Here is a 25,023-nt window from a genome sequence, read left to right as displayed (position 1 = left end):
GCATGCTACACTAGTAGTTGAGCTTTTTAGAACCCCACATAGAGGGTGTAAGCTCTATATACATTTTATAATACCTAGTGTGGGATTAGAGGGTGCTTCTTAAAGAACCCTAAATGAGACCACATGTCCTTCCCTAATGTGTTTTGAACTTTCACCCGGCCTCCTCTTCTCTTCTATTGACTATACCTGTTTCTCTTACATATAATTGTTTCCATGCCTCTGCACCTTCTGGTCCTGCTGAGATCCCACCCCAAACAACTGGTTCCTTTATTCTTTTTTACTTTTTCTTTCAGGTTTGAGCACTGTATACCAAATCCTCAGACTTCTAACCATGTGCATTAGAAAGGAACCCGTTTACCTACCCAAAGACTGCTTATCATGTATGTGGAACAGCAAGCTGGTCAACAGCTGCTCCCTATAGTAGTACGACTGAGACAGGCCCTTGGAAGAACCACCTGTTGATCATTCTTTTTTTTTTTATACTTTAGAGTTTTCCAAAGCCACAGAGTTCTACTTTTGATCCAGTAAGTCAGAAGGTGTGGAGAGGGCCTCATGAGTAGGATTGAATACAGTGTTCCTTATAACCCCCATGTAGGACTAGAACAACCTATCCAGGAGCCTTCCTGCCATGTGGAGATATTGTAATCGTCACACACCTTACTGACTCCCCCCTTCCCCTTGTTTTCAGGCGACAGAACCAACATTATAACTGTGCCTTCTTCGTTTAGCTGTGTGCTACCATGGTAAAGGCGGAATCAAAACCAGGCCAAATTAACCGTGCAACAGCTGTATTTGTTTTATTGTGTAACAAACGCGAATTGCATTTCAGAAAAAAGCTAAGTCATGAGTGGGATTTTGAGGTTTTTGGGGGCAGCAAGGAGGGAAGGAGAAAGTGGATACTCATTGGAAATGGAACTTGTGTATCTACTGATTTTCTGACGGCTGTTGCCTTTGGCTAATGGACGTGAGCAGAGCTTAACGTTAGACCGCCTTTCCTGAGAATGGAGAGATTGCCTAGACACTCGGTAACCCCCAATCCACCTTGACCATCAGATATCTGGCCCCCAGTTAAAAGGTCCCCTAAACTACCTCTTTGCTTAACGGCTTCCTTTACCAGCCACCTGAGTTAGCATCACCCTGCACTTTGTCTCCTCACGAACACACATTTTAACTACCCCTCTCTCACCTTCACAAGTATCAAGTGTATAATAGCCTACCTCCTCATGGCCCTCCATGTCTCAAGATTGTCAAAATTCCCCAAGGCACCACATGTTAAATCAGTTTTTCTTTGGCATCTAAGGCTGACTTGCATTGCAATAACCAGGAGCAGATGAAGATTACTCTACACTATGAAACACCCCATAGAGTGAGGGAAGATTCCGCTACACTATGAAACACCCCATAGAATGAGGGAAGATTCCGCTACACTATGAAACACCCCATAGTTCCTCAGCCAGGTTCCCACTAGGACTCATACGCCTCTGTCTTTAGACAATCACCCCCAAAACTCTGCTTCTCTTCCAGGGCATACTCCTCAATAGTCATAAGCACTGAATAGTCCTGCCATTGCACGGGGACCCCGGAGCATATATAAAAATGCATAGATATGTTTTATTTTAAATGAAAAAATACAATGGAATATTGGCAATTCTTTAGCCTATTTTGGTGGTTTAGGCTGCATATGTGTGTATATATTTATATATGCATTTGTGTGTATATATTTATATATTGATGTATGTTTTTCACAGGACTAATCCTTAGATTTGGTTAAACCTGCATTAATAAATAAATAAATATATATATGCTACGGGGTCCCAGCGCAAGGACGGGACTATTCAGTGCTTATGACTTTGATGAGTATACCCCTGGAAGAAAAGCAGGATTACAGGTAAGTAACTTATCCTTCATTTGTAACCCCTACATTATAGCAAAATCCTAACCACCTGACACTAATATGCCCATGCTCCCTTCCCCTCCCAGCTTTCTGACAGTAGCCCCCTTCTCCGTTGCGTTCTTAGGCTTCCTCCTTTGCCCTCCCATTTATTATTACACATCTGTTATCCAACTTTGCTCTGCCTACCTGCTCTCTCTAAATGGCCTTAATCCACCAATTATTTAGTCATCGTTCTCCCCTTATTTTGCCCTAATGTCTCGGACACTGTCCTTGCTGTATCTGCTAACCTCAATAGCAGGACTTGCCTTACTCCCTCTCGCCTCACCTTATCTGTGTTGCTGCACCTGTAGCTTGCCATTTGCTTTAGCATATATTGCTTTCTGTTCCCAGTTGCCCCTTCTTAGTCCACCTTGTTCCTCCTGCCCCTTTAGTTCACTTTGCTCCCCCTGACCCTCACTGGCCTCTTTGATTTCTGTGACCGCTTCTTCTTGCTAGACTTTGCTGCCATTTTGGCTTTTCCACCTGCATCCTTCGGCCTTGTTGCAGCCATTGGTTGGGCAGTGCTCTTCGGCGATGCTACGCCCCAGCCAGGACAGCCCTTGAATGGAATGTCTTTCACCTTCCGGCCACGCACTTTCTGAGGGGAACCACAGGTTGCTCCCACTTTCAGGTTCAGTTTGTCGATCCACCTGGGGTAGGGGAGAGAGATAGAGAGAGAGAGAGAAAGGGGAGGGTAAGAATTTGATCGAGGCAAAGCAGATAACTGGTGACCTTTAGGCAAAACAGGGTAGATAGTAAGTAGATATGCAGCAGATTGGGTGGAGATGTAGTAGGTTACTGGCAGATCAGAGGTCTCACCTGCGGAGGGGCAGCAGCTCGCACTCACACTGAAAGGGGTTGTCACTTAAATTGATGACCTCAAGACTAGTGAATTTGCTCATTTCTGGTAGGTTCTGCAGCTTGTTGCCCTCCAGATGCAAACTTTTGATCCTGGGGCCGAGGCCTGCAAATGCCATCGGGGAGACCTGTGAAAGCAGAAGAGAAAATTAGATATGCGTAGTGAATACATATGATTTACTACATGCCAGCCATCGAGACTGTTCTTAGTTAAGATGATCCCTGCCCTAATATAGATGAAGCTGCAAATCACCTTTTTTTCCCCCATGAATTTTGGCGAATAGAAGATTTTTGGGTATCGTTGTGTAATCTTTTGACAATAAAATTTAGCATTTGGTAATTTCTTTGAGCAACAGAAGGGTTTTGGAGAACACATTTTTGAAGTGCCTGGGCAAACATTTTCCTTGCTGTAGCCTTGCATATCTCGTTAGAATAATCAGCTTTTTAAAGTTTCTTTTACTATTCTTTTTAGGGGATTATCACAGAAGGCTTTGGCTGGTGGCCCAGACGATTGTGTTGGTGTGTATATGTATATATATGTGTGTGTTTGTGTATATATATATTCACTGAAAAAACCATAGGTTTCAGACATGTTATAGTTAGCGGAAATTTTACTGATAAAAAACCAATGAAATTCCCCCGTTATAGTTAGTGCAGGCAACTATAACTCACGCGACCGCAATCCTCTGCTGATGCTAATACTGTATTTAGACACTTATTTGCCCATGTCTTCTTCCATAAATTTTTAGCTATACATATATTAGAAATATTTTTTTTTCATAAAGACACATAACATATGTCATCAGCAGAAGATTGCGGTCGCATGAGTTATAGTTGCCTGCACTAACTATAACGGGGGAATTTCATTGGTTTTTTATCAGTAAAATTTCCGCTAACTATAACATGTCTGAAACCTATGGTTTTTTCAGTGAATTTGCAAGGTTTTTTAAATGCTAATTCCTAACTATAACGTGTGTGAAACCTATGGTTTTTTCAGTGAATTTGTACGGTTTTTTAAATGCTAAGTTACTTTACGCCATTCGTGGCGTGCACGCCCACTTAACGCAGTTCGTTCCGTGCGCGCACGGTGCGCTTCGCGCACAGTTTGCGCACAGTGAGCACGCGGTGCGCTTCGCGCACCGCGCGCCCACTTTACGCAGTTAGTGCCATACACGCAAGGTGGGCACGCAGTGCGCTACGCGCACCGCGTGCCCACGTTACGCACCGTGCGCACATGGAGGACATATTATGCGCTTCCTTGTGATAGGTAATCTGTTAAATTTAATTTGTAAGTGATGACAATAATATGCCATGCACAGAGAGTGTTTTTTTTTTTTTATGAAAATTTTTAGCGTAAGCGCACCGTACGCGTACGGTAAGCGTAATCGGCGAAATTTTCAAAAAATAAAAATTTACCGTTTTTGGCCTTTGAGGACTCAACTAACATGGCTATGTGCATGGGCGCTGTCCAAACAGCCCCTTTATATGTTTTTTGCCTTTATTTACAGCCCCCCCCCCCTCAGAGTGCGAGAGAGAAAATGGCGGCCGCCGCTTCCTGGTTTCGACCGATTCGAATGTTTACTTAGATGTAACAGCCAATCAGAATCGCGCTCGCGCACGCCACCGTACGCGTACGGTAAGCTTACGGTAAGCGTACCGTAAGCTGGCTCAGATATATATATTGATTTAAAGGCTATTTTCTCAGAATCTACTGAACAGATTTACACCAAACCTACAAAAGGCACATCCTTGACCTGAGGACTACCTCTCTGCCAAATTTCTAGTAATTCTGTTCAGCCGTTCGGGCTGTAGCCCTGTCTAAAGGTCCTATGGAAAAATGCATGGGAAAAACGCGTTTTGGGACCCCCCTTTTATCTCAGCCCCCGCTTGACGAATCCCCCCGAGACTTTCAGGGTAGGAGCGGAGCGTAGCGCCCCACCTATTTTGAGAAATTCGCGAGGATTCGTCGACCGGCGCCAAAGTTATTCAAAATAGAATGTTGCGGATTTCCTATGGAAAAGGGGTCCTAACTATAACTACCTACTGGCGACCGCCAGTAGGTAATATATATATATATATATATATATATATATATATATATATATATATATATTTCCAATCGAACGTGCTCAACACTTGAAGGCACCACATGCAGGCGTAAATTCGTCCTTATTAATTGGCAAGACTGCAGGTTGCAACACAGTGGAGTTACAGCAAAAGTTTCACCAAATTTTTAGCCACACGCATTCTGGGCACTCAAGCCCTTGTTCACTGGCTTTGGAGAGCAGGAGAACAGGAAGCAAACAGTAACGCTGTACTCGCAACGAGTTAAATACCCCGCCCAGATGAAGCAATGCATTCTGGTACTGAAAGTTTGTCCACATTTTATATTAGTGTGCCTCCGTTTGTCCTTTTCATTTCTTTTAGTTTTTAAATCAACCTGCAGTCTTGCCAATTAAAAAGGACACATATACGCGTGCGTGTGGTGCCTTCAAGTGTTGAGCACGTTCGATTGGAAATATATATATATGTTTGTGTATATATGTATATATTCCATAGGAAAGCTGCTCGCAAATTGAAGACACCGCACACAACACTAAACTTCACCCTCCTTTATTCGGCAGGCAGCAGCAAACTAAAACGAGCCCTTCCAGCAAAGTCTTGCACCAATTCACGCCATACGCGTTTCAGAAAAACTTCCCTTCATCATTGGCTTGGCGTTAGGGGGAAAGGAGAAGCGTGCATAATTTTTGCAGGTGTTTTAAGTTCTTAATCCTGCCTCAATGGGCGTGTACTTGCTGTGCATGCTGGATATTGTAGTCCAGGTGAGTATTCAGATCTTAGTAGAGGCCGCTTTACCTTCCCCTCCATAATTACAAATCCATTGGGTCGCTGTTATGGGCAAGGCCAGCCTGCTGCTTCAATTGCGCCTCACTAAACGGGTACGTTGTTCCACACTGTGCCTCACAATCAAGGCACATGGACCTGCTTCTCCAGCAGTGGGGTTGTCTTCGTGGCCAGAGCGGACCACAACATATTCCATATGTAAGCTGCTCGCAAATTGAAGACCCCGCACACAACGCTATACTTACATGTAAAAGGGTAGTTATTTTTAAGGCTTTAGTCTAATTGTCCAGGCTGTGCTTTTGTTGGTTATTGGCAGGTTTGGGGTGCTATGTCAAAGGAGTACCCCCCCCTTTCCTAGCGAGAGACGTTTACCTGTATCCACTGATTGCCTTGGAACAGGAGTCCTACTTTCCAGCACCAGCTGAGCTGAGCGCTTAGGACAATTGAAAGCTTATAGGAGAAAGGCTTTCCAGAGGTGACATTAAGGAGGCAGTATGCTGTAAGGCACCACTGCAAGGATACTTGTCGAAGGGCTTCTGTGAGGGTGACTGACTCTGGATTTGCTGGCCTCTTTACCTCTGCCTCTGGACGGATTGCTCAGGCGATGTCTATTGTATGAATGGAAGGACAGTGCGTTGTATTGTAGTGTTTCTCCAGAGCTTTTCTACCTCTTGTGATGCCCCAAAGTATTCTCCAGCTGATTGAACAGAAAGTTGCCTAGTCTTCAAGAGGAAAGAGTGTTGGTTGGAATGGAATTTTTAGTGTTTTGCTGGTGGGAAGGATGCCCAGAGATTAGTGCTGTGGTGTGTAGCAGTGTTTAATACTAAAGCAAAAAGCGATGGGTGTGTGCGGATAGGTTTGTGGACAGTGTTTACAAACCAGAAGGATCTTTGCTCATTTGTGTTAAATGTTGCTAGTTTCCAAGTCTGTATTGCTTTGCTAAATTCAAATTCATTTTGAATGAACATCAGTGTGTATGTTCCAAGGCTAGCCTATCTGGACAGGAAACGTAACTGATACGATTGCAGTCCAGTGCAAAAAGAGCCCAAGCCCCTAGGTTCACTCTCAAGTCTTCAGTGAAACACTATGGATTTCACAGAGCCACAAGCCTATGGAAGTGATGTTAGCAGAGTTCCATACCCTGGAAGACACTATTAAGCCATCAGTAAACCCCTATACAGGGTGTGTACCTGGACAGCTGAATTGTGAAATCTCTTGGATAGTGCATGTGTGTGCACTGCACGTAACGGTGGCAGCCTTTGTCCAGGGCTGCCATTGTCTGAGATGCATTGTCCATCTCGGACACTGGGGACAGGCGGCATGTACACACATCTCCATCCCCAACATTAGCCAGGTTGCCCAAATACCGTTAGCTGAAGTCTTTGATCTTCTTTTTTAGAAAGACTTTGAATTCAACTAAATATGAATTCTTCCGAGAGTGCCTGTGTAAGGGCCAAACAGTCCCCCATCGGTTGTTTAGCCATGGGCCTCAATTTGAAAACTATTTTCCAATGTTTAACACTAAGGAGCTAGACTAGTATTTTGTTCCCTGGCCCAGAAGGTGATAGGCATTTGTTTTTTGATAAGTATATGTTTAGAGTAAATATGTTTTGTCAAATTATAAATTAAGTCCACCTTTTTTAAGTTACATCCTACCGGACATCGCAGCTGTATGGTTTGCTAAAGACATCTTGGGAACTTTCAGAAAGTTGACCTAGAAATGCATTCCACCCGTTGATTACTATTGGCTTTGTGGTTTGTAACTCACATTTTCTGGCTTTCTATTTGCCGGCTTTATTTGCTTTATACTCTCCAGGTTCGGTTTGTCCCTTCTGTTGCCTAAAACGTTTTACTGTATTTTTCCCTGAACTCAGTTTCTGTAAATGGGCCTTTAAATCTTGTTTTTATCTGGTCACATTTGCTGTGCATTCAAAAACTGAGGTCAAATGTCAGGTGCTGTCTTCTGAGGGCGCTTCTTTTATTTTCTTTCTCTAACTTCAATGTGGAGTATTTATGTGACAATCTGGTTGGATACTGGGAGTAGGAAATAGTTTTTCTTGCACACAGCAACATTTAAATAAACTTTGTAAATATTTCCGAATATATCAGAATCCGGAACACAAATGAAGCACATTTTTTGTTATTTCTGAAGTACTTTGAAAACAAATACTTTAATATGATCAAAACAAATCATTGCACTAGATGATGGAATTTTCACACATTTTCGTTTGATCACTGTATAGTTTCATTAATAAAACTGTGTCTGTGCAAATGTAATGGTCATTTCAATTGGAAACAATCGAAAATGTGTTGTCTGTAACAGCAGTGCGCTACCATACCATGCATACTTCGCTCTATGCCTCTCCACACCACTGTACTCTGCACCACTCCACTCTATTACACTGCACTCTATGCCACTTCACACTATGCCTCTCTACCCTGTACAAGTCCACCCTACACCGCTGCGCTCTTTGCCACTGCACTCTACACCACTCCTGTCGAGCCCACACCTATCTACTCTGCAGAACTCCTTTCTAATCCACTCAACACTGCACTCCATGCCAATACACTCTATGCCAATGCACTTTACTCTGTAATACTCAACTCTATGCCTGTGCACTCTACTCCAATCGACTGTACACTACTCTAATCTACTCTACTGTACTTTACTGTATGAAGTTACACTACATTCCACTCTACGCAACTGCACTCTACCCTGCACCACTCCACCCTACGCCATTTCACTCTATTCGGAAACAATCTACTCCGCTCCTCTCTATGCCACTCCTCTCTGCCATAACACTCTGGACCACTCCACTCACTGCACTCTACACCAATGCACTCTACAAAACTGTACTTTGTCACTTCCCTCTACTCTGCACCACATACTCTACTCTCTACTACACTCTACACCACTGCACTCTGACACTACTCTGGAACACTGTACTCTCTGCCACTGAATTCTACACCGCTCTACTCTGCACAACTCCACTCTATGTGCACTACTCCACTTTACGCCACTGCACTCTGCCACTCTATGAAACTCTAAACGACTCTATGCCACAGCACTCTGCCAATCGATTCTACTCTGCACTCTATGCCATTCGACAATACTTTGTGCCACTGCCCTGTGCACCCCTCAACTCTACGCCTCTGCACCACTGCATTCCAATGTGCACCACTCCACTATGCACCACTCTAATCTACGCCACTGCATTCTATGGTGCTGCATTCTAAGCTGCTGAATTAAATACCACTGCCCTAAATACCACTGCCTCTATACCACTATACTCTGCAAACCTCTAAGCCAATGCACTTTGCACCAGTTCACTCTACACTATGCCACTCCAATACATGACACTCTACAACACTCTACTCTTTGCCATTCCACTCTGACACTCAATGCGACTTTCCTCGACGCCACTAGCTTTTAGCCGTGCTGAACAGCAGCCACGCTGGTGTACAACATGGCTAAAACACATTGGCAAAGCCAATAACTCTTGCACAGGCGAGACTTATTGGCTTTGCTAATGCTTGTTTGAAAAGTTAAGAAATACTAGGGCATTGGAACTATTATCTGTCATTTTGGTGTGTCTCACACTATTTCTCAGCTTGTAATCCCATGCCACTACTCCAGGAGGAAGCAGAAGCTCCCGTTGCGGAACATGGAGGCATGAGCAATGATCTGCTCACTTTCAATCCAAGACGGAAATAGTGCTTTAAGGCTTGGACATTTGCTGAACGAGTACTATACTATTCTAAACTAGTAACCACAGCATACCACCATGTAACAGCATAACATCACACCTCGCCATACCATTCCGCATCACACTACATAAAACCACAAAACACCTCTCCTTGTGACAGCTCTCTGCATCTACTAAGTCAATCAAAGCAAACTATGCCACATAGGCATAACAAACCAACGCATTACATGATTTACAAAGCCCACCACACCACCTTGCATACCAAAAACATACTGTACAACTTCATAACAGATCATCCAACATAAATAGCACATCATCTCCCACAACACACTATACCACACTAGATCCCACTCGACCTTTCCCACTGGTCGCGCTACATCACACAATAGATCATCATCTATTAGCACATTTTATACAATTCCACACCACGTAAGACAAGAAAAGCCCATGTGCAATAATGCATCACACTATTCCACTGTATATCACTTCAGCCATGTTAATCACTCCCACAATACTAAATGCTCAAGCAATCAGAAAACAGTCTCCAATATGTGATGGAAACCTCAAGGTGAGGGTGTTCAAGTATCTGAACTTAGAAAGGATTGTGAGGCCGTACTAATGGCAATAGGACACTTTACAAATATCTGTAACAGAAGATGCTCTTAGGCATGGTGGCAACCCAGACATCACAGCTCCACACATCACTCCAGGCAGTCTCACTGCTAAGTGATCACACCGTACACGTTAATTCCACGCACTGACATTACAGTGGCCAGCACAACACCAACAGCCACAATGCCCCCCCCCCCCCCCCCCAATCCAGTGCGGTGCACCAAAACACTGTGATCACACCATACACGCTCATTCCACGCTGCATGACATCAAACTGGCCAGCACAACACCACAGAAGTCACTATGCCATACTGCCCCACCCCTCATCCAGTGCAGTGCAACACAACGCTACCCGTTTACACCATATAAGCCCCACCACATCTGTCAGCAATACCCTGCTGCCCCACAGTACGTCAACCGTTGATACCCAAACTGGCATGGAATGCCAAAGTATTGCCAAAGAACCAGTCTCCAAGATCCCTCCCCCTATGTTATAATCTATATTTGTGTACCATCAGCCACCATTAATATGGAATTGTAGCACATTCTGTGTGAGCCCTATCATGTGAATCTTGGTAGGCCACTGATTACAGGAGGAGCCATTGTTTGATAATGTATGCTTAGTTGGCGTTTGGTTGTGTGTGAGTAGCAGTAAGTTTGTATTGTGATAAGACTTGTTTGAAATGGATTGTTTTAGTGTGAAAGTAAAGTGTGTGTTTGATCTAGGAAGATCTTTGAGGTGTTTGTGAATGGTTGGGTATTCCAAACTTCTCTATTTTTTGCCCAGTTAGGGGGCTGTACGGGAGGGGCTCCCCTGTCCTGTGCCCGGTAAATAGTGTGTCCTGTGCTCAAGCAGAGTATAGTGATTTTTATGCACGTCACATGCCAGGTTTGTGTCTTATGATGATGTGCTTCATGAAATACCAGGGGTTAAGGGTGAGATTTCCCCCAAACCTAAAATTACATATCGACGTGGAAGAACCTTACCAACCCAATATTAATAATATGGGTAGGTTGTTAAATTATTTGATATGGATTGCAAATATTTTAAGTATTATATGTAATGTAAAGAGTTTTTTGGAAGCATCTTCTGTCTTGTTGGATAATGTGTTCCTATAATATAATGTGTTAACTGTGTTGTAACAATTGTATTATATACGCATTTTTTAAATGTTTTTTACAGCCCTGATGAAGTTCTTTGTAAAAGAACGAAACACGTTGGCTGCCTACGAATTGTGAAAATTGAAAGAAGAATAAAGAGAAATTTTTGAATAATACACAGTACTTGATGGACATTTATATAATTACTGTTTCTGTTGACTGGACAAAGTGGTGCAACCTACAGTGGGTTTAAGTTTGTTTTGATCTTGTGGATCACCCTCTGGAAACAGCGGGGGTAGTGGAGTTGCACACTATGTTAGCTAAACAGCTTTTCAATTTAATTTGAAATTTAGGAGGGTAAGCAGGAAAAGTCCTGAGAGAGGTGCGACTCAAACCTTTTTGTGTTTGTGGAGTTGAGCTGTTTCCTTTTGGTCATAAGGTTATGCTAATAATAATGGTGTGGGTCGGAATGGCTTTTGATATCTCTGCACTTAAGTGCTTTGTGCGCATGATGGGGAGGTGGGTCTGTCAAGTGCGTGGTGTTCAGGTAGACCATTTGTAGTTGAGAGTTGAGTGATGGTGTGTGGTGTTAATGTTGGATATATAATGCTTTTGAGTGGCCAATGAAAGCCTTGCTATGAGTCCTCGGATTTGTGTTGGTTACATATTGTAAGCTCTGTTGGTTTTGAATTTGTATTGTGAGAGTAGTTAGATTAAAGTTATTCTTCACAACCAAAGTCACTTTTATGCATTAGTGTGATGCTTTCGGAGGGTGAGCAGTGAGCCTTGTTTGTTCTATGGGAGAAAAGTGCTTCGAGAGGGAATGCAATCTTCACAGTACCACAGCTCTACCTGCCAGTCTCCTATTCATGGGCCATAGTGTGTGACTGTAGAGGACGTTACGTTCTTGCTCCCTCTTGCTGCTCTTTCCATATCATCTTTGAGTGGCTAATAGTTGGTCTCTGGACATTCCACCTGCATCCATCTATATCATATGAAACCACTTTCTGGTAGGCCATTGTAACTACACTGGACGCACTAGTCAACAGTGCACCACACGCAAACACACAACACACTGAGTCACCCCACTCAATTCCTCGCTCACTACACACCACATTTCAGTATGAAACTGATACAAAATTATACCACCCAAAACTTCCCTGATTACACTCCAACATATTCCATCACTCCAAACCCCACCTTACAGGACCAATGAACACCCCTCCATAGAATACTGCACCCCTTCATATCACACTAAACCTTCCCACACCAAGCTAGATTAGACCTCAGGGCACGATATCCCACATACTGCTGTATACCATAAAACACAAAGCTTTGTCCAAATATCACATTCTCTAACCTGCTGCACATAATCATTTATTAAACTTCATCATAGAACACAAACCAACCTACAAAGCCACATCACAACAAGGCAGAATGTTCAGCACCACAACAACCTCATCACGCATCTCTCCTCAAAATAAAACATAACCTTTGCATTTGATTGTGCTATAGCACCCTTCACACGCTATCTCCCACCACCTCGATTCTATACCACACCCTACAACCTTGCTGCTTTCCTCACCAACTCCTATAAATTACCACTTGACTTCTCTGCCTTCCCACAACACACTTCATCAATGTTGCATTCCATGTCAACATTCTACATACAATCTCATCTCTCCTCTGCCTTAAATATCCCACCACCACATTATGCTAGCCAAAACACCAGTTCCACTCTGAATGCCACAACGGAGTCCATCTGTTAAAATTAAAACTAATACAAGCACCATTCATCCATGCAGCAGAATCCATCAACCCACTGACTGATCAGCACCACTCTACCAAGCATAACAATGCTGCTGCACCATGAAGGAAATCCAACAAATTGTACAACAGTATTCCCTCACAAGTATGCATCACACTACCCCCGAACCATACAATACACCACTCCATAACGTTCTTTAATAGTTACAAACACAACACTAAAATACCACATCACATGTCAAGCCTTGTGACAGACCATCCCTCTCCACCACCTCTGTTCATTCCTCTCAGAGCCTCACATGACACACTTCATCTCTGCTGATCACACTCACATGCTTATTCCTTCAACACACACCATTTGGCCCAGCTCTAAACCGCTTATCATGTCAAATGGGTTTGCCTTTGCCTATCCAGAACCCTACACCACTTGGGACGGGTGAGCATCTTTTCACACTATTATTCCTGCTTATGAATTCTCCTGGTCATATACTGCATTGACTTGAGAGAAGTAGAGGAAACACAAAAACCCTCATTATGGTTGGAGGGAGGAGGGCGGTTTGACACGCATTTAATCATGGCACACTGTGCTGTGCTCAACAGCAGCTTGACTCACAAACTATTGAGGTAGCCCAACGTGCTTCAACTCTAAATCATTGGTGCAATTAGCTAAGGATGACAAGAAGGGGCCAGCATAACCGTAGTCAACAGGACTACAGTACTTTGTGGAATGGGACACCCGGCCAATGCATCCTAGGGATTGGGTGGGGTCAAAGAGGTGATCTCAGAACCACTCCTATAATAGTAGCGCTGTCCCTTTCTTGGTCTATGGATGTCAGAACCACTAGCGTCATTGTAGCACCGTCCTTTCTATTGTCTATAGAACAAACGCAGCTGGCACACAGGCTCTAGGACCTCATAACAACTGAATTTAGGAGACCTTAATCCGAACACCAAGAACTCGACTGTCTGGTCTGAAACTCAAGAATAACAATAAATTCATGCCCAATCCACAGATTCATTTGAGGAGGACAATCCTGTAGCCTGCAAGAGTTCCATCAGGACCCAACTGGCATTAGGCACACAGGTCAGCAGGAGGGGTTGCAAACCCAAACTCCAACTGCAAACCACCCCATAAAGGCAACTAACTATACTATAACCTGGACATCCACAGAGGTTATGTCAGAATGTCAAAACACCCACATCCCTCTACAGAACACAACCTCCATATCGATAATCCACACCATCTCAACCACTCAGCACCATGAAACCTGGCTCGGGAATAAATCCAGCCCGAGTAAACCTCAACTAGGAAGATGTACTTACGCAGTCTGAAGTGTGCATGAAGTACCAAAAGGCAAAGTAATTGCCGAGCACTACACCGTACAAAAGCCAGCTGAAATTTGCTAATTATGATAAACCTTGTTTGGTAGGTCCATCAGAGTAGCACCTGTCACTTTATCCTGAATACTATTCTGGATCCTGGCGAAAATGTCATGCGAGTGACCCTATTCTGACTGAGTCATTTTGCTCTGCTAATGCCTTACTTCCTGCCACTGCTTAGTCAAAGCAGGGTACGGATAGCGGGTCCATGGCAATGCTTTTCATGACCTCATGCCTTGGCCACATGCAATGTGTTCTTGTGCAGGGTCAAGGTGACAGCATTGCCTTGGACACATCTACCATGCTAACACTCTTCTGTGGGTTATTGGTCATTCTAGCACATGGTATCTTACCTTCTGCAAGCCAAGATGGTCCAGGTGCAGGTGTTGAAGGGATCCGCTAACTGGCTGGAATGCATTACTCTCAATTTGTCTGATAGTGTTCTTTGAGAGACGCAGTTCTTGTAGGCCAGAGAGACTGCGCAGAGCACTGGTGGGCACATCGGCCAGCTGGTTCTGATCCAAGTGTAACTTCTCGAGATGGCGTGCAGAAGCCAGGGCTGTGGGCGCCACGGATGCAATGTTGTTGCCGCTCAGGTACAGCCAGCGAAGTGCCTGAGCCCCCTTCATGTTGTGGTCAGACAGTTCACGGATGGTATTGTACTGCAGGTGGAGGGAGAGCAGGCCAGGTAGAGACACAAATGCCCCCGTGGGCACACTTGCGAACTGATTGTGTTCCAGATAAAGATAGGTGAGATGTGTAGCCCCTTCCAGTGCAGCAGCGCTGAGAGAGGAAAGACTGTTGTTGGACAGGTAGAGGTAGACTAAGCCCTTGAGGCCACGTAAAGCACCTGGTTGTAGCTCCTCAATGCCACAGCTTTGCAGGTGCAGGGACACCATGTTCTCCAGGTTAGGGAAAGCACCAGTGGGCACCGACCGAAACACATTGCGGCGCAAGTCCAGCAGTCCTGTATCTGTTGGGAACCCTCTGGGGATCTTCGAGAGGTCTTGGTTCTCACAGGTAGCGTGCTTCAGGTCGGGCTTGCAATGGCATGATGATGGGCAAGGGTTGCCACTGTCTGCAGTAGGCTTTAGAGTGACTGGTTCCACTCTCTCCTCTGGAACTCTGCGGTCACACCTCATGTCCACGCTCCTCATAGCCTCAAGGTGCTCCCCTCGGAATGGTGCGGGTCCAGCACAGATCATCTCGGCACGAATACGGGACCTCTCAGCCCACTCCTTGAAAGCACGCAGGTTGCAGTCGCACAACACAGGATTCCCAGTCAGGTCAATTTTATGCAGCTGCCCTAGACCTGCCAGTGGCTGCAACCCCCGTAGCTGGTTATCCCTCATGTCCAGCAGGGACAGTTGAGGGGTCCCCTGGAAGCCCAAGAAGGACACATCCTGCAATGACATACCATCCAGGAAGAGTTGCTTGAGCGCCCGCATCTGCAGGGCATCCTCCCCTATGAATGTCATGGGGTTACTCCCCATATCGAGACGTGTAACGCCTGGTAGCTTTGAGAGGGCTTCAGTGGGTAGGTACTGCAGCTCATTGTGGTCCAAGCTCAGCCGGCGCAGAGTGGGCATGCCAGCAAATGAGTGGTCTGCTACGATGTTGAGCTTGTTGCGTGACAGCCGAATCCACTTAATTTGCTGCAATCCCTGGAAGACCATGTCTGGCAGGTACACCAGGAAGTTCTCACCCAGGTCCAGGAGGTTTAGGAAGCCGAGCTGGGTGAAGGCACCAGGGCGAATTTCCTCCAGCTGGTTCTTCTCTAGCACCAGGTGCCTTAGGGAGGACAGCCCATCAAATGTCTCCTGCAGGATGAAGGTAATTCCATTCGAGCCCAGGTTGAGGTGGGTCAGGCGTCCTAGTCCTCGGAAGGCTCCTTCCTCCAGTGTCTCAATGCCACACTTCTGGAGGTTGAGGTGGATGAGATAGGGGATAGGGAGAAATGCTCCTTCTGGGATCAATTTCATATCATTGCCCCGGAGGTCCAGCTTCTGTGTTATCTGTGAAGAGAAAAATTGGGTTATTTACTATTTACCAATACTAATATATCATTCTTTATTCCATCCTGTGGGCCTGTGGCCTACGAAAGCTGTCTTTACCTTGATAAACTTGGTACTTGGGGCACTGAGAGGAACTTGATAAATGTGTTTGAAGCCTCACCCTCAAAGGGCCTGCGGCATGGAGACGCGGTTTGCGTCATGGGCAGCTTAGACCCATTGGCACATCAAAAGCAGCCGTCTCAGCGTGGTTCAGCTGTACTAGAAGGATCCATGGAAAATGAACCGCCAGCCCCTTATCTGCATGTTCAACTTGAACAAGGCACTACGGGTGAGACATGCTGAACCCCTTGGGCCTCCTAGGACCTACCCCTAGCCACCAACCCTAGCCAAGGGCCAAACAGTAACTCCTTGAAGTAGCAGGTTTTCAATTCAGTAAAATCGCTCCAGATATTTAATAAAATGCACAGTGCTGCTTATATTGTCAGCTCAATTCAAAATTTCTAAAGCCTTGCCTGGATCATGTTTTGCGCCATTGTGAAGCAACCTGTTATGTTTAGAAGAATATATATCATTTCTCTTGTCAGCTTGTTTGTTCTTTTCCCATCTTCTAGGTTTCCTGGTCAGTCTGTCCCAATCTGCCACTATCTTTTCCACCTCGCCTTCAGGGCCTCAGAGCTTTGCAATAACTTACTGTAGCATGTCAGAGACTTTCCCCAGTGTGCCCTACACTCCTCCTTAAGCACTCCTCTCGGGGTATCCAATTCTTGTGTCCAGGTGAAGATCTGAGAGGTTATAGGTGAAACCAGCAGCAATTTACTTATTAGGGTGTGGAAAGGGCATTGGGTCAGCACCCCCATCCTTTTACCTTCTACTATTTAATAGCTTCCTTTAACAGGTGCCCGCACCATGCCCTCAGAGAAGTGCCCGCTTCTCACACTTGGGTGGACTACAGACCCCGTACTGTGAACTGTCTTTCTCAAAACCCCTTTGGCTGCAGCTTGCCACATATGGGTTGCCCTCTGACTATTTTGTGTGGGCCTTCCCTGAAAGGGCGTGCAACTTGACACCTATGCTAGAGAAAAACCTGCACTGATCTGCTTGGTGTTTATCACTCCCGACTGCTGAGTTTATCCTCTAAGCAATGGCTGAGGGGCTTTCAAGAGGTAAACTCTCATCTAAACCAGAAAGACATGTTATATGTGTTGTTGCAGATGTTGTTATTCTTGTTATTTGGGGCTATTTCTATTCTCTTTTGCAGTTCTAAACCCTCTACTTGTTTTCTACATCTGATACGTTCCTCAATACATGCCAGAAGCGAGTCCTTAGAGGAGACTTGCCTCTAGCTCCTCCGTAACCCTGAGAACTGCTCAATTGGTGTCTGTTTAAAATTCCTCAGGCTGACCCTTAATGGCTCCTCAGCTGACCTGTAGGCCCACTACTGTGACTTCTATTCAACATTCCTAGAACTTGCCCTTTGCAGCTCTGGGATAACTTCAACGGCCACCCAATAAGGTGTCTTGGACTATTCTTAGAACTTAGCATTAGCGGCTCTTGGGTTGACCCGAGTAGACCTACTACCATAGTGTCTAGTTAATATTCCCAGGGATATGCTTTTGACGTTTCTTGGTTGACCCATTAGGGTGGTGCTCATTTCCTTACTACTTGATGTCCTATTTGCCCACAGGTTGTACAAGAGGCACACATTTTAACACGGATACATCTGCACTGTGGCTCCCCCAAGCTTAACCATATATAACCACTTAACAGCTCAAAGTAAGAAACAATATTGTTCTATGGATCCATCTACAAACCCAGCTTCTGCCTCTATAGACTTAAACCATCAGGTGGTCTGGAATTCAAACTACCAGACATTTGCCCAGTTAATCTATAGTTTGCCTTTGGTGAATCAACCCCAACCATCCAAAGTTAAAAAAAATATTATATTCCAAACAAAGCCTCAACTGAACTGATTGAAACTTCTACTTGAGTAAGTTGACACTCCTCCTTAGATTGACACCAAGCTTCTGCACAATCTGACATAAGCAACACACTCAAATCAATATTCCCTCAGTGTTTTTCTGATCGTCTGAGAAGTAACTACTTCCTACCTGGTCTGGACCTGAAAACTGACCCCAAGGAGAGGCCAACAGCAGGGTGTCGCCCAGCTGCCACTGATCAACTGAATACTTCCAGAACAGGAAAAGGCCTCTTGCAGCTTTTTGCCTCTCTGTAGCCACTGTGGAGCTCAGCCAATTGAACCGTGGAGTCCACTTCTTTGTCCTGGGTACAAGAGAGAGCAAGTCCAGCGCTTCAGGACTACTCTCAGGTTACAGACAATCTCCAGTCTTCTGATCTACTGCTGGTCCAGAAAGTGTTCTGAAGTGGTAGCCTGGGTGTGCCACATTTATGGCTGGAATCAGCTACGGTGGTGGGATGACTCCTAGGTATGCCCTAACCTATGGTGAAAAATATCCTGTGGCTAACCATAGCTGCTTTTTCATTCTTTCCTCTTTTCCTTACTGTAAACCGGCCCAAAATGCCATACTTCCGGGCATTGTTAAGATGGCAAGTGTTTGGCCACACTCAACTTTGCCTCTGAAGGCTGGGGGTATTTATTGGTGTCTGGGGGGGAAGTGTACTATGGTTATGTTAGTATCCTACATCTAACATTAAAATCTAGCTTGAGGCAGGCACTGTACCAACATAAACACTGAAAAAGAAGTCTGGTATGACAAAAAACGGGTCCACCATCAACCAGACAGTGGATACACAAGAATTGTCTTGGCATCCTATTCTCTCCCTTTCGAGGGCGTCCCATGCATTACATGTGGCTCAGCATACCTGTTGAGTAGGATTTGTCACTGCTGTCAAAGGGAGGCCCACACCCTGCATATTCTGCTGAACTCGGAGGGGTCATCTATGCTCTTTCAGGTAAGTCTATTGTTTGCTCCTGGGAGGAATTTAACACTTTTATCTTAGCTATTCAAGGCTATTCATTGGCTGGGAGAAGCTGGAGAGTCAACACAAATTAGTTTCCAGAAACGTCAAGTATGGAAAATGTAACATTCTAAAAGCGACTTTTAGGTAATGTTTATTAAAAATCTGACTTCACCATTGAATTGGATTTTGTAAAATAATAAAAGTTGTTGTATAATTATTTTTCTAGCTGATCCCTTTCCTAAAGTACATTATTGCTTTCCAGTGTTTCTGTATGGGCAAACCAGCCTTCCTACAGTAAAAATAGCTTTTAGTGGTATAGTCACTGTAAGGATATGTTGACATAACCTTTCTACATGTCCTACTTTTAAATACCATGTACCCTGGCTGCAAAACCTAAATTGGCATGACTTTAAAGGATGTTTTTCTTCTGTCAAAAAGGATCATTTTGCCAGACACGGCTGCAGGCTTAAAACTGCCGCAGTCAGGATGCAATGGTAGGCCTGAAGCCTTACCTGCACTGCCACTTTAGTAAATGGTGCAATAGGTGCTGTGTGGTCAACTAGCAGCATTTAACTTCCAGGTCCGGGTACACCTTGTACTTGGGACTTGGAGATAAATTTATTATACTAATTGCGAATATGTAAATTCAACAATGTTAAATCTGGGAGCACAAGCACTTTACTACTGGTTAACACGGGTTTAGTGCACAGAGTTCTAACACTTACACAAAAATAAAGTCCTGCAAAAGGTGAAAAATCCAAGGTGACCACATAGAAAAGGCAGATTTCCTACAGCTACCATGGTCGAGTGCGTTTACTGTTGAGAGCTTTGAATATTGAACTGCTGTACAACTACTACATGTATCTATATTTACAATAATTTTTTATATGATGCAATTGTGGGTTCTTAGGATTATGGCTACAAACTGCAACAAAAAAAGAGTAATTTTACAGCATGGTGCCCAGGTGGGCAATATTCTTTCCGGCTATTCAAGTGCAGACACAGCCGCCATTGAGGGGCAAGATGGTAAAGGTTGTGACAAATCTCAGTCACTTGATTGACACTTGGCTGAGGGTCAGTCATCCATCACTCACTTGAGGGGGACTGGCATCCTGTCACTCCTGGATACACTCAGCTGTTGTTCCATCCCACATGTTGCCTCTTGCCTGAGAGGCACTCTTTCACTGTCACTCACCCGGAGGGCTCTCGGCAGTCACTTCTTCGAGGCACACTCCCCCACAGTAATCACCTGAGGCACGCCCACGCAGCCACTTACCTGAGGAGCATTTGCCAGTTGTCACTCTCCTTGAGACATTCACAACATGGTGATCTGTACGTGGCACACTCACAAAAAGTGACTCATCTGAAGTAGACTCGCGACTGCCATTTACTTAAAGAGCCCTCTCCCAGTATCACGAGTGTCGTTTGCCTACCTTCACTCACCCGAAGAACACTTTCGCATAATCATTCACGTTCAGTCATTCCTGATGGGTACTTTCCCAGTGTCGCACATCAGCTGGGGATGTCACCCACTGCCTCTCAGCTGAGGGGCACTCTGCCATTCATCTGAAGAACACTAAAGTGCTGTTATTCGCGTGAGGGGCACTCGCCTACTTTCACTCACCTGAGGGACACTTGTATACTTTCCCTCACTTGGGGGACACTCGACTGCGCTCATCCCTGAGGCATTGCCCCGAGGAGCACTCACCCTCTCACTGACGGTCACTCACCTGAGGTGGATTAGTCTGCTGTCACCCACCTGAGGGGCACTCCCCTAGCGTCACTCACCTGAGGGATGGTGACGGGCACTTCAGTCAGGTTCTTGTTCATGCAGGTGACGTAGGTCTTGATGTTGTCACAGATGCAGAAGCGAGGGCAGGGGGCGCCAGAGGCCGGTGCTCCCAGGAAGAGGGCAAGCAGCAGACAGGCCCAGAGGCGCCGCATTCTGGAGCTGCAGGGGAGAAGGGGAGTCACTGAAACAGCGTGCCAGGGCAACTCGTGGGGCATTATTACTGGTTCCACTCACAGCTCTGCCAATGCCCCTCAAGCCTGGTTCCTGACCTAACGCCTTTGCTCCTATTCCAGCACTGGGAGTCACGCGCAGCTCTGCCAAAGCCCCTCAATCCTGACCTGCAGCACCCTTTCTATGCCATCAGTGGGCCCCACAGACCAAGGGGAACCACGGTGCAGCCCTGCAGAGACCACCAGAAGGACCGACAGACCAAGGGGACCCCCGGTGCAGCCCTGCGGCACTCTGCCATCCCGGTACTAAGACTCGCATACAGCTCGGCTAGCACACCTCGATCCTAACTAACTTCCTATCCTATAGCACCCCCGATTATTGCATTACTCAGACACTCGGTTGCACTTGCATCCTCATCTTACCCTATAGCAGCCCTGTTGTTCCAGAACAGGACCCCACTCTGAACTCTGACAGAGTTTGATCTGCGGCATGTCTTGTCGCTGTAATACCTGGACTAACGCGCACAGCTCAGCCAGGTCACCCAGTTTCTGACCTATAGTGCCCCTGCTATTTCATTATTGGGGCACACCCAACCCCACAGCTCTACCAAGGCACTGTGCTGCTAACCCGTAAAGAGGTACCGCTGGCGATTCTGTGACTCGAACCAACACGCAGCTCCCGCAAAGCCCCTCCATCCTGACTGGCGCCACTTACGCGCGACGTTCCAGCTCCCACACACGGCTCCCGAAATGCACCTCACGACTGAAGTCGCATTCTCCGGTCCCCCGTCTGGCGTCAGGTTATGTCGGCTGTGAGCCCGGCTTGCAGCGGTGTCACCGCCGACCCTGGAGGTGGGAGGTGCCCGACACCCCCCTACAGCCCCTGTGAATGAAAGGAGCCTTTGAGAGCATCCGCCCCCCTCCCTCTGGTCCCAGGGCACGAGGAGCTGAAGGGGGGATTATGGGCAGGGACTGCGGCTGTCTGGCAGCATTGGGGAGGTCTAGAATATAACTTCAGGCAGTCTCTCCCCCTCTCCTCCCCCACGAGTTAGTCACCTCCAGCCAAGCTGCCCTGAGTGGTATCTCTAGATAAAATTAGTGGGGCCACATATACAGGTAGTATTTATATATATATATATATACATATATTCACTGAAAAAATCATAGGTTTCACACATGTTATAGTTAGCTGGACATTTCACTCGTAAAAAACCATTGAAATTCCCCCGTTCTAGTTAGTTCAGTTAATTATAACTCGCGCGACCGCAATCCACTGCTGATGACGTCACATATTACATCACTCATGACATGGTCAGTGACATCACTCATGACATCATCCTTGTGATAGAGTGGCGGTCGCGCGAGTTATAGTTATCTGAACTAACTAAAACGGGGGAATTTTAATGGTTTTTTACGAGTGAAATGTCCAGCTAACTATAACATGTGTGAAACCTATGGTTTTTTAAGTGAATTTGAAAGGTTTTTTAAATGCTAATTCCTAACTATAGCGTGTGTGAAACCTATGGTTTTTTAAGTGAATTTGTAAGGTTTTTTAAATGCTAATTTATGTATGTATTATTATATTTTTTATATATTTATTTTACAATAAACTACCTATGTATATAGTTATAGATTGACTGTATCCTGTAATATGGAATGGCTCAGCTCTTTTTTTTTTGTATTTGGATAAAGTTGAACAGCATAGTTAATATCTTCTATAAACTTATAAACAGTTGAAATTTTTTATTTTTTAAAAAAGATTTTTCACGATGCTCGCACCGTGCGCGCACCCTGCGCGCACCCTGCGATTTTTTGAAAAAAAAGTTTTTTTCACCCTTCGGGGTCCTTCAGGGACCCCCTGACAAAGGCTAGGTGGTCAGGAACTTTCTACCCTGCCCCCTTTTCACGTTCTCCACCTTTCCTTTTCACTGTCACACACAAAATGGCGGCCGCACTTCCTGATTTCGACCGATTCGAATGTTGACTGACATGTAACCACCAATCAGAATTACGCCCGCGCACGTTATGGTGCGCGCACGGTGCGCGCCTATAGATATTTATGTACTTTTAACTGCAATTTTCTCAGGAACTACTGAACAGATTGACACCATATATGCAAAAGGCACATGCCTGACCTGAGGACTACCTCTTTGCCAAATTTCAAGTAATTCTGTTGAGCCGTTCGGGCTGTACCTTCGACTAAAGGTCCTATGGGAAAATGCATGGGGAAAATGCGTTTTGGGACCCCCCTTTTTTCTCAGCCAGCGCTTGACGAATCACCCCGAGACTTTCAGGGTAGGAGCTGAGCGGAGCGCCTCATTAGTTTTGAAAATTTCGCGAGGATACGTCAACTGGCGCCAAAGTTATTCAAAATAGAATTTTCAGATTTCCTATGGGAACTCGGTCCTAACTATAACTATCTACTGGCGATCGCCAGTAGATTTTATATATATATATATATATATATATATATTACCTACTGGCGGTCGCCAGTAGGTAGTTATAGTTAGGACCCTGTTTCCATAGGAAATCCGCAACATTCTATTTTGAATAACTTTGGCGCCGGTCGACGAATCCTCGCGAATTTCTCAAAATAGGTGGGGCGCTACGCTCAGCTCCTACCCTGAAAGTCTCGGGGGGATTCGTCAAGCGGGGGCTGAGATAAAAGGGGGGTCCCAAAACGCGTTTTTCCCATGCATTTTTCCATAGGACCTTTAGACAGGGCTACAGCCCGAACGGCTGAACAGAATTACTAGAAATTTGGCAGAGAGGTAGTCCTCAGGTCAAGGAAGTGCCTTTTGTAGGTTTGGTGTAAATCTGTTCAGTAGATTCTGAGAAAATAGCCTTTAAATCAATATATATATCTGAGCCAGCTTACGGTACGCTTACCGTAAGCTTACCGTACGCGTACGGTGGCGTGCGCGAGCGCGATTCTGATTGGCTGTTACATCTAAGTAAACATTCGAATCGGTCGAAACCAGGAAGCGGCGGCCGCCATTTTCTCTCTCGCACTCTGAGGGGGGGCTGTAAACAAAGGCAAAAAACATATAAAGGGGCTGTTTAGACAGCGCCCATGCACATAGCCATGTTAGTTGAGTCCTCAAAGATCCCCCAAGGCCAAAAACGGTAAATTTTTATTTTTTGAAAATTTCGCCGATTACGCTTACAGTACGCGTACGGTGCGCTTACGCTAAAAATTTTAATAAAAAAAAAAAAACACTTTGTGCATGGCATATTATTGTCATCACTTACAAATTAAATTTAACAGATTACCTGTCACAAGGAAGCGCATAATATGTCCTCCATGTGCGCACGGTGCGTAACGTGGGCACGCGGTGCGCGTAGCGCACTGTGTGCCCACCTTGCGTGTACGGCACTAACTGCGTAAAGTGGGCGCGCGGTGCGCGAAGCGCACCGTGCGCGCACGGAACGAACTGCGTTAAGTGGGCGTGCACGCCACGAATAGCGTAAAGTAACTTAGCATTTAAAAAAATGTACAAATTTACTGAAAAAACCATAGGTTTCACACACGTTATAGTTAGGAACTAGCATTTAAAAAACCTTGCAAATTCACTGAAAAAACCATAGGTTTCAGACATGTTATAGTTAGCGGAAATTTTACTGATAAAAAACCAATGAAATTCCCCCGTTATAGTTAGTGCAGGCAACTATAACTCACGCGACCGCAATCTTCTGCTGATGACATATGTGTCTTTATGAAAAAAAAATATTTGTAATATATGTATAGCTAAAAATTTATGGAAGAAGACATGGGCAAATAAGTGTCTAAATACAGTATTAGCATCAGCAGAGGATTGCGGTCGCGTGAGTTATAGTTGCCTGCACTAACTATAACGGGGGAATTTCATTGGTTTTTTATCAGTAAAATTTCCGCTAACTA

The 25,023-nt window shown here is 45.2% G+C and overlaps 1 protein-coding gene across 3 annotated transcripts; it reads right to left on the bottom strand.

The window, feature by feature from the left end:
- Nucleotides 1-295: 295 nt before the first annotated feature.
- Nucleotides 296-21,969, bottom strand: CHADL (chondroadherin like). Of its 3 annotated transcripts, none has more exons than XM_085601041.1 (5): nucleotides 21,879-21,969; nucleotides 20,949-21,111; nucleotides 14,559-16,220; nucleotides 2,753-2,919; nucleotides 296-2,583 (listed from the first exon to the last, which is right to left on the bottom strand). In XM_085601041.1, exons 2-5 carry the CDS (start codon nucleotides 21,102-21,104, stop codon nucleotides 2,322-2,324), a joined length of 2,247 nt encoding a protein of 748 aa, XP_085457167.1. In that variant the 5' UTR covers nucleotides 21,105-21,111; nucleotides 21,879-21,969; the 3' UTR covers nucleotides 296-2,321. The 3 variants fall into 3 exon arrangements, with proteins under 3 accessions (XP_085457167.1, XP_085457166.1, XP_085457165.1); XM_085601040.1 differs by having other exon boundaries at nucleotides 21,838-21,950; XM_085601039.1 differs by lacking the exon at nucleotides 21,879-21,969 and adding an exon at nucleotides 21,751-21,849.
- Between the last annotated feature and the right edge of the window lie 3,054 nt (nucleotides 21,970-25,023).

Source organism: Triturus cristatus, chromosome 4_2, assembly GCF_964204655.1.
Source record: "Triturus cristatus chromosome 4_2, aTriCri1.1, whole genome shotgun sequence".
Classification (NCBI taxonomy): Eukaryota; Metazoa; Chordata; class Amphibia; order Caudata; family Salamandridae; genus Triturus; species Triturus cristatus.
Note: the sequence above shows the minus strand (reverse complement) of the source record. Positions and strands in the feature narration are given on the sequence as shown.

Coding starts and splice junctions, on each gene's coding strand:
- CHADL (XM_085601039.1), bottom strand. CDS start 21,818: ATGGAGGGGCTTTGCGGGAGCTGCGTGTTGGTTCGAGTCACAGAATCG. Junction 21,112..21,750: donor CCAGCGGTACCTCTTTACGG/GTTAGCAGCACA, acceptor TCTCCCCTGCAG/CTCCAGAATGCGGCGCCTCT. Junction 2,584..2,752: donor GAGCTGCTGCCCCTCCGCAG/GTGAGACCTCTG, acceptor CCCCTACCCCAG/GTGGATCGACAAACTGAACC.